This window comes from Magnolia sinica, chromosome 8, assembly GCF_029962835.1.
Source record: "Magnolia sinica isolate HGM2019 chromosome 8, MsV1, whole genome shotgun sequence".
NCBI lineage: Eukaryota > Viridiplantae > Streptophyta > Magnoliopsida > Magnoliales > Magnoliaceae > Magnolia > Magnolia sinica.
The window spans coordinates 32590848-32601565 of NC_080580.1; the positions used below are offsets into that span (position 1 = coordinate 32590848).

Consider the following 10718-nt stretch of genomic DNA (forward strand, 5'->3'; position numbering starts at 1 on the left):
TTGTGGCCCACTTGATTATTGGTTTAACCTAAGAATTGGCTCAAAGATTCATCTAGATAAGCTCAACCCAATGGCATATCTTTTGTCAAGCTTTTTTTAATGTGATTTAAAGAATTCCCTACTATAAGTTCTATTTAGTATGAGTATACATTTATTTACCCGTAACTGGCTTATAAATTACCCAAAATAATAATAATAATAATAATAATAATTAAAAAAAAAAAAAAAAAATCCTGTAAGTGACTAACAACTTACATCCTAACAGGCAGCATGTCACTTTCATGTGAAAGACAACTTAAGAACTTAAAGGCAATCCAACGACCACTAAATTTTCATAACAATCTAACGCACGAAAATTGACCAAAAAAGAAAGGAAGGGAGAAAAAAAAAACGTCTAACTATGGATTCTAATTCCTTTCATCCAAAATTATCAAAACAAAATATTCTCATAAAAAAATCAACGCAAAACATATCAATTGTGCAAAACCTGAGAACAGAAATCTCCTTCCTTTTTTTCTATTTCCATTCTTTCATTCCATGACAACTTTGGCACCGAGCACCTTCATCTTCTCAATAATTTGCTCCCCTTCCTCCTTTGAAACCCCCCTCTTGATCACAGCTGGCGTCTTCTCCACCAAATCCTTTGCCTCCTTCAGTCCCAAATCTGTAAAGCTCCTCACCTCCTTAATTACCTTTATCTTTGCTGCAGCATCATACGCATCCAATCTCAGCTCGAACACCGTCTTCTCCACCTTCTTCTCCTCCTTGGAGGCCCCCGCTTTGGCTGCCCCTGCTGCCAAACCCATCACCGCCCCAGCGGCGCCAGGCTTCATAACCCCAATGGTGGGCGGGTCCCGCATCCCGAGCTTCTTCATGAGGATCGATGAGAGCTCGGCGGTCTCGGAGAGGGTGAGGCTGGAGACCTCATCGACGAGGCGGAAGACACGGTCGGTAGGAGGGGATCGGTGCTCGGTGGGGTCGAAGGTGGCGGGATCATAGTCGGCTGGGAGCTTGCGTTGATCGAACGGCTCGGGCTCCTCGTCTTCATCGTCCTGATGGACGGCTTGATTTGCAGCGAGGGTGGAGTTTGGGGTGGCCCAGTTGAGAGTAGCAGGTTTTGAGGGGATGAGAATGGATGGCTTTGATGAAGAGAAGAAGAAGAGGGTTTTGGGGAAGTGGGGACGGAGTTTTGAGAGGAAGAAACTGCTCATTTGCTTCTTCTTCTTTTCAATCGAAGGACAAATTAACGGTCTGGATCGAAGAGCTGTTTTTGGCCCAGTTTGATCAACGGTTCCTAGCTGATTTGGATGGAATGAGGAGGATGAGCTATTTATTGCCCATTTTCGTGCCCGTCGAAGCCTCACTGTGTTGGTTAGGGTTCTGCTCCCTGAGTGCTTTTGGGAGGAGGGAAGAGACTCGCGTTAGTCCTGATGCGCGTGAAATAGATTGGCTACTCCCTGCAACCACGCCTGCCACCAGCCCGGCTGCTGGTGGTCGGTGATCTATGGGCCCAACATGATGTATGTGTTTCATCCATTCCGTTCAACCATTTTTAAAGATCATTTAATGGCTTGAACCCAAAACTAAAAGGGATATAAGTCTCAGGTGGAACACACCACGAGAAAATAATAGTGATTGGATATCCACCATTAAAATCCTGCTAAGGCCCACTGTACTGTTTATTTGACATCTAATCCATTGATTAGGTCATACAGGCTTAGATTAAGGGAAAAAACAAATATCAGCTTGATCCAAAACTTTTATGGCCTCCAAAAAGTTTTTAATGGTCGACACTCATTCAACACTGTTTCCAGTAATGTGGTCCACTTGAGATTTGAATATTTCTAATTTTTGGACTCATAAGATAAAATAAACTAAAAAAATAGATGGACGGCATGTATGAAACACATATATCATGGTGGGACCCACAGAGCACCGACCATCAGCCATTAGATGGTGGCGGGGGAGTAGCCAATTCATTTCCGTGGCGAGTATGGATCCTCTGTTAATTAGTAAACGGGGATTCCCTGATTGCCCAGTCCTGATTGGTCTACGTCACCACCCACTTAAAAAAAAAAAAAAAAAAAAAAACTAAAAGAAAACTACGGACTCCAAATCATTATAAAAAAACAAAGGAAAAAAAAGGGAAGGGAGGGAAAAGAAAAGGAAGAAAAGGGGGAGAGTCATCTCCTCTCTCTCTCTCTCCCCTGTTGGGTCGTTTTCCTTTCTGGCGAAAAGGCGAGAGTTATAGAAATTGCAAAAGATTTACGAGGTTGTAATTTGAATTTTCATATAATTTAGTTGGGTTTTCCTTTAAATTTGGACTCCACATTCTTTAAAAAGATTCACTGCTTTAGAGAAAAGCAACGGCTGCTTCCGTTGGCAAACTGTTGGATTCTTTTCTTTCATTTCACCGCCCTACCATAAAGATCACATTTTACAAAAATCAGGCTATGAGTCAAACAGTAGATCGTTCATTGATTCCATCAATGTGGCCCATCTTATTAGAGGGCCGGCCAGCCAGATTTTTGTGTACGCCGATTTTCATGCTGCGGCCTAGCATTTTTAACGTCACGGATTTCCTGCGGCCAGAAAAAAGCAACGTCCTTACGGCTGTAGCTCATCAGCTACTCTGTATGTGGTCCTACGGCCAAGGATTTGCATACTATTGCTAAGGCTTTTTTTGTGTAAATAACGCCCACTGATTGAAATCCCTACCGTTGGAATGATGGGTCTCGCCATGGATGGTGGATCCCCCAAGTCTCCCTGATGGAATATATCTGAATCCTTCTTTAATTCGTGGCATAAATGGTTGAGAATAAAGCAGATAAATTGTCCACATTCGATACAAGTATAATAATAATTTTTTTTTGAGTCCGGATCCTCTATTATTTGGTAAATAGGGATTCCCTGATTGCCTGACCCTCTTGCTTTTGGATGACCTTTTTTGCCCGTAAATCATTTTACAGACTGTAAATGATTTACAGCATTTACAAGCAAAAAGTTTGGATTTCATTTACAGGCTCGATTGGTTCCTCATTTACCGGACTTAAAATTTTATCCAAACGCACACAATCATTTACTTATAAATCATTTACTGCTTAAAGCCAAACAGGACAGGCACCTGTAAATCATTTGCAACTTAAACCATGTTGCAAAGGAAGGATGTCTCCTCTTAAAATGTTCACAATCCCACTTTGATTGATCATTCAAGGCCATTCATTAGGCCATTCAAAACTCTAGTGGTCCACAGATTATATAGGATTTGGGGATAATTTTCGTCAATTGCTCTTAATGGTGACCCCATAGATTTGTTTAAAGAGTTTTCAGATTTATTTGAAGTGTTTTATGTTAGATGACGGATTATATATATATATATATATATATATATATATTATGGTTACAACAGTTATTCAATGAAAAAGGAGAAGGCTGCATTCAGGAACCCAGATGAGTTTTACTTCAAGATGATCAAAACAAGGACTATAGATGGAATCCATTGACCCGAGTAAAATATAGACATCTTTTCATCTTCCTTTGTTTCAGTAACTTTGTAGCTGTGCATGTTTATATATATATTGGGAATTCTTATGGGCACCCACTTTCACAGAAAGTAACCCATCCTCCCAATTTTGGTTCTAGTACAAAGTTGTATGATCGTGTAACCAAAAGTGGAATAGATGGTGTATTTATCAGTCTAAGTGGCCGTAAACAATGGGTCCATCTCCCTCTCTTGATCATACTAACTGATGATATTTTTTTAGGAGTGAAGCTAACAAAAACACTCAAGAGGAACTCATGCTGATGAAGACACAAGATATAGGATATGTCCTTCAGAAAGTTCAGAGCGAGAAGAAGGTAGAAGAATGGTGTCATGTAGGGATTTGGTACATGTTTTATCTCGTTTTTGGTTAGTTCAGTTGGCAAAGCTTCGTTGTTTGCTGCAGAAAATTGAAAGGCTGAGTTCCATGCTACATTCTCTTGATAATCAGCAATCAAACAAGCATGTTTATTATGCTGAAGACAGGTATGACCTTGCCAACAATTAGTATGCAACCTTGAGAAATAATATTTAGTTACATGCGTAGATCACTGCCCAAAGCATCTGTATTGTTCCTTTCAGAGTGTTTTCTTTTTCTAATGATGTAATGGTAAACAACAGGGCATACAATTTTGGGATGTATTTGTGAAACTTGAAGCTATTGTATTAATACTTGCAAGTTGTTGAAGATCAATCATTTAATACCATTGCATGCAGGGCACAATTGTATGCTACATGGTTCCTCTGCTTCGTATTGTTGTTCGAGACTTGGTCTAGTAGTCTGTGAACTACTGAAATGAATCTGCACTCCTACAAGCTGGCTGCCCTGTGCAAGTGGTTGGAACTGTTTAGGATGTAGGTCCCACCATGAATGTGTCATGGGAAAAGTATGGGCTGCCACAGGTAAACCAAGCCACTTAATTTTTGGGCAACCAAAAGCCTACAGAGGTGAATAGTTTACATTCATGTCTGTTATTTGAATGGTCAGGATAACTTCTATGTGGAAAGTATATATCCTCCACCGAGTTGTACTGTACATCTACATGCCCCAACTAGTGGATTGTAATTCCACCTAAACAGTCAGCAAGGTAGAGAGTGTAGAGAGTATAGTGTGTGAGTTATCTAGGGTTCAATCCCTGGTAATGTTAGGTGGAAGATAAGAAAGTAAGTAATTGGTTGAAGAATGTTCCTTTCTTCTCGATGCTTCTTATGAAATCCATGGTGGATTGTCTCCCTCTCCATTGGTGAAGGCTTGGAAAGCTTCCATGCCACCCATCCAAATTTTCCTTTGGGCTGCCATGGCTAAAAGGATCTTAACATTTGATAAGGAAGAGGAACATGGCAAATTCCCAATGTGTGCTTTTTATGCAAGGGAGACAAAGAGGCTGTCAATTACCTCTCCCATTCATTGTAAAGTTGCAAGGTGGATTGGCATGGGTTTTTAACAGAACGTGTATGACTTCATGGGTGTGAGAAAAAGGGTCGTTTTCACCTGTGGCTCTATTATGTGGGATATGATGCTGCTTGGCAATTTTTTTGTTCTTTATTTTTTGTCATTTTGGTCATTTCTTTATCGAGCCTTTAGAGAGCAGCATAAAAAAACCTTGGTAATTTTATCCAACTGAATTCGTTGTTGCATATCTCGAAACATTCATGTATGCACCATAGTTTTGTTGTTACATATTGTTAAATGAATATGCTTTCTTGATCATTGATTTGTTTTTTCAATGTGGTTATCACTTATGATTGCATTTGGATGTGCCCCAAATTGCTAGGTGGACCTTTCAGCAGAACATATCAAATTCCTTTCTAATAGCAAGGACCACAATGCGCAGTTGTTCTTTAATGCATTTATTTCTTTGTGATGTTTGTTAGGGGCTTGCTTAAAAGCAATTTAAGGATGCATCAACTAAATTTTGCAGGTTTCAAGAACTCTTGGTTTCTTTATAAAATAAGAAGGTAAGTCATTCAGTGGTGAGTATCGATGTGATTTCTTGCTTTACTTGTTCTTGGATGCTTGTATATGACTGTAATCTCTTATGGAAGAGCATAACTGCTTAATCTTTCATTATATTTGATTCTTGCACTATTGGTTCATCGATAAGACCTCTTTAAAAGGTAACACTATTTTGTTTCCCTTTCAAGAGGTAATCTGTTTACAAGCAAATAGATTGTACATTTGGCTAGCTTGTAAAGTGTTTACAATGGATAAAGAATTTCATACAGTTGGGAATAACTTAGATGATTTGATTAATGAAAGTTGTTGTGTATGTTTCTTTTATTGTTGGATTCAGAATTTTTAGATGAGTTGATCCATCAGGGCATGCACTAGCAATGGTAAGCCATTATTTTTTTTAAAATTTTTTTTAAAGAAATAGCTACGGCTAATAGCCGTAGCTTTAGTTCTGAACACTGTAGCCATAGATATTAAACTACGGTTTTTATCCATAGCTTTTGTCCGTATTTCTGGTAGTGATTACTTTTGCTTTATCACCTAAGATTTTTATTTTTATTTTTATTTTTTTACTTTTTGCTTCTTTTTATTTTTTTGTTATTTCTTTTAAGGGTTTTAAATGAAAGAAGATTGAAAACTGAAAATAGAAAAATTAACTATAATCTTTGCTAAAATAAACAACCATATCACATTTCTAAGTGAAATCACTTCATACTCACACAACCACATCATATTCTCAAGCGTAACCTCATCATATAATCTATCAATCGTATCACATTCCCAAGTGGATCCACCACACCAACTGTTAAACAACCATATCATATCCTCAAGTGCAACCTCATCACATAGTCCATAAAGTGTTTCACATTCTCAAGCGGAACCACATCACACTATCACACAACCATATCATATGCATCCTCAAGTGCAACCTCATCATATAGTCCATCAACCGTATCATATTCTCAAGTGGAATCACATCACACTATCATGTCAACCATGTCATGCACTCAAGTGCAACCTAATCACATAGTCCATCAACCATATCATATCCTCAAGTATAACCACATCACATTATCATACAACCATATCATATCCTCAGGTGCAAACTCATCACGCTGTCCATCAATCGTATCACATTCTCAAGTGGATATATGTTTCATCACATTATCACACTACCATACCACATCCTTAAGTACAACTCCATCACGTTATCCATCAACTGTATCACATTCTCAAGTGGACACATCACACTCACACAACCACATATCATATCGTCAGGTGTAACCTCATCGCATAGTCCTTCAATTTCTTTCATTCACAAGTGTAACATTATCACATTGTCGCACTACAATATCATATTCTCAAACATAACCTCATCACATAGTCTATCAATTATATTATATTTTCAAGTGTAACATGATCACACTGTTACACAACTTTGGATTATCCAACATCATGACATAGTCCATCAACCATATCACATTCCCAAGTGGAGATCATTTATCACACGATGACACAATCATATCATATTCTCAAGCGCAAATAGTCCATCAACCGTATCACATTCTTCAATTTGGAACCACTTCACACTGTCACATATACAACCTAATCGCATGGTATATCAACTATATCATATTCTCAAATGTAACCACATCATACTATCACACAACCATATCATATCTTCCAGTGCAACCTCATCACATAGTATGATAACCATATCACATTCTTAAGTGAAACCATATTACACTGTCACACAACCATATCATATCCTCAAGCACAACCTTATCATATAGTCTATCAACCATATCATATTCTCAAGTAGAACCACTTCACACGATCACACAACTACATTATATCCTTAAGGGTAACCTCATTACTTAGTCCATCAACTGTATCACATTCTCAAGTGTAACCCCATCATACCGGGGCAATATTATATCAACGCCTTAAGTATAATCTCATCACATAGTCCATCAACTGTATTGCTTCCACAGATGCATGTACCTATTCTGATATAGATTGTACTCTCTTACATGGTGTCTGCCACTTCTTTCATTTATATTTGGAAAATTTCCAACCCTATAAAAAAATATAAAAAATTATTTGTCTTACCTGCATTGGGACACCTTCTAATATTCCAAGTCATCAATCTCAACTAGTTATTAGTTCCAGTATACATTTCATGGGCTGCCATGCAAACATCATACATCTTGCTCCTACAAACACAAGAACAAGCCTTTCGGAAGTGAATTTCTTTTTCATGCTGTGGAGAATTCCCTTAGAATTGTAATAGTAGTGCATGAGTAAGGGAGAGTGAGTTAAAAGTAGATAAATTTAAATAGCCAAGAATATTGATAAATATGATAATAATTACTCACCCCAAAATACCCTCTACAAGTTAACTTGGAAAAATAAAAGTTTCTATGCACATTTCAAATCCATTTAGCAAATTCAAATTTTCAATTCCAGCCCAATTCAGAAATCATTCACCAATTACCAAGGCATTCAGTAAAAGGAGTCACTACAAGAAAACTGGCCTTTATTGGGGATTAAAACGGCCGGCAAAGGCCTAGAAAACTGCGGGTAAAGCCTTTCCCGGCAGTCAAGTGTCATTAGTAAAGGCTTTACTTGCGATGAGAGACTTTTATCGGCGATTGTGTTGGACACCCCTATAGGTAAGATTCACCATCACTTTTGTAAGTGCCAGTAAAGGCGCTTATGGAACAGCCAGTAAAGGCATGTGAAAGTGTCAGTAAAAGATCTGTATATGTGCAGGCCAATGTTTATAATATTTGATTGTAACTTGCATTTTTATTTTTTTTACATATTTAAAATTTAAAAGATAATATTATATAAATTCCATTGTCAATTTTGTTGCCACACTCGAATCAGCATTTTCACAATTGTTAACTCTCAAAAAAGCACCTGTAGAAAATATGTTAGCTTTGTCCTTCGTAAAAACTAATATTGATGGAAGGCATTTTCGGCCATGCATGTAGCCTTTTGTCTATCCATTAAATTGCAGAAGTAAGCCTAGCAATTCCTGTAATTCAGGCCTAATCATGACCTGTAATAGTCATAAAATGGGTATGTAACAAGGATTTGTGGGTTCCTCAAAGGAAAGATCCATCAAATTTGAGCTTGGCCATAGCCCATCATTAGCCGGCCCTCAAAATAAATATTAAAATAATATTTACAATAACAAGTTAAATGGTTCCAAATACATTTAAAAAAAAAAAATGAATAAGTCTATCGATCCAGCTCCCATTCATCCCAGCCTAAATCCTGCAAAACAAAATAGCAAAAAGAAATTAGTTTCATCCCCCACCCCCCAAAAAATAAATAATAATAATAATAAAAAAAAAAATCTACAGATATTTGTAATGAAGATCAAGAACTATGCTAGATATTTGAGGAATAAACCACATCTACAAAATCAATGCCCTGATATTTATTTTTATTTTTTAGAAGGTGAAATTCAGTGACCTGAATTTTTTTTGTTAGATGAGGATAAAATCCCCGTATTCACTAAAAATCTATCCACTAATCAGAGATTACGACTGTTGAGACAATGTAATTTTCCAAACCTATAAACATTCAAATGAGGCCCTTGATAAAAGTTGTCAACAAAACTACAAACAACTCAGGATGATAAATCAAACCTTGAAGGACTTTTGGGGAACAAAAATAGATGGTTGCAAAAAAAAAAAATAATAATTAAAAAAAAAAAAAACAACTAAAGAGAAATGCATAGTTATCATGATGGTACAGAAACCAACTCATCATGCATTTGAAAAATAAAGGCATTACCAATCAAAATAAAATAAAACCATCATGTCTACATTAATCCCAATCCAAAACCCATAAAATCCTAAATTCAACAATCATCTTTGCAACTCGTCAAAAACTTTTCTCATTCAATCCAGAATTCAAATAGAAAACACTCTAAAATCCATCAACTAATGATGATTTTAAACAGAACATGTTATTCTCAAGCATCCAACCAAAGTAAAACACAACCCATGTAACATACACTGCAATGGCATCTCATTGGGCTGATATTTGCTTTCTACAGTAAACATAAAGGTTGTGCAAATGAAGTCATCACTCAAATGCCAATTCCATTTCAACAAATGATAAGCAAAGGGGATTCATGCCTGTTCCAAGTGGCCTTGAGGGAACTTGTTTGTTTCTTAACTTCCTGTGAAGCTGTGATTCAATGAATCAATCCTATACTGTTAAATGCTTTTCTGTACATGTTGGGTTAGTATGGGCAACATTTTCAAAAATAGTTTGGGTTCCAAGTATATTTTTGTTATCAATTTATGTTGCAGCAAGAGACTGAACAACTGGAAATTACCATTTTGCATTCTCATATTTCATCATGTCATCTTTGGTATGGAATGTGAGAAGTTTCAAGAACAACTAGGAAAATCTAGTTGACAGGGGCAATCAAGATCGTTTGATTACTGGTCTAACAAATAAAAGGTTAAGAAGAGACAAACAGTCCACATTCATCGTATTATACAGAAAAAAAAAAAAAAAAGATCCAGAGATCGGTGGTGAGGATCTTTGAATCCCAAACGCTAAGCCATATGCACCACAAATGATAAAGTGGATGTTTATTTTTGCAAAAAAAAAAAAGAAAAAAGAAAAAAAAAGATGAGAAGTAACCAGTATTCAGTTCACAGGTGGGCCACCTAAACATTGGATGTTGTTTTGGCCACAGCACGTTCACAGCTGTTGAAACTGATGAATGGCCCAGATCCTATACACCTACAGCATTGACACGCATTGAAATTCACATATAAAATCTAACCAATGGGCTGATTAAAAGCTAACCAAATGGACCCCAAGATTCCATTAAGTTCAGCTTACTAGTGGACCCAAATGTCTGTCCAAATGAGAATGATTTCGGATGTATAAATTCAAATCTAACAAGGAATAATTTCAATTCCCAACAGTGCAATGGAGACAATAGGTCACATACTTATACGAATGCGACTTGTACTACTCAATAGAATCAATTCCCAGTCAATCTTCAGCAGCAACCGAGCTAACTTCTAGCATTCATATTTTCTTTTACACTACATTTTCAGCTTCGAAAATGCAAGGTCTTTCCTGGACATCCGTTCATCACAATGTAAGAGTTATGGGCCATTATGGTCTAAGGTCCACTGAAAGAAAGGTGTGATTGAGGGTCTTTACTCACAGTGTCTGGCA

The 10718-nt window shown here is 37.2% G+C and overlaps 1 protein-coding gene and 1 pseudogene across 1 annotated transcript; one reads left to right on the top strand and one right to left on the bottom strand.

Annotated features, from left to right (window-relative positions):
• Positions 1-246: 246 nt before the first annotated feature.
• Positions 247-1412, bottom strand: LOC131253196 (uncharacterized). Its single transcript, XM_058254089.1, has one exon. It carries the CDS (start codon positions 1209-1211, stop codon positions 531-533), a length of 681 nt encoding a protein of 226 aa, XP_058110072.1. The 5' UTR covers positions 1212-1412; the 3' UTR covers positions 247-530.
• A 2004-nt stretch (positions 1413-3416) lies between these two features.
• On the top strand, positions 3417-4169 carry LOC131254210 (probable U3 small nucleolar RNA-associated protein 11; annotated as a pseudogene).
• Positions 4170-10718: the final 6549 nt, after the last annotated feature.

Bases quoted from the DNA above. Each gene is read 5' to 3' on its own strand.
- LOC131253196 (XM_058254089.1), bottom strand. From the start codon at position 1,211: ATGAGCAGTTTCTTCCTCTCAAAACTCCGTCCCCACTTCCCCAAAACC.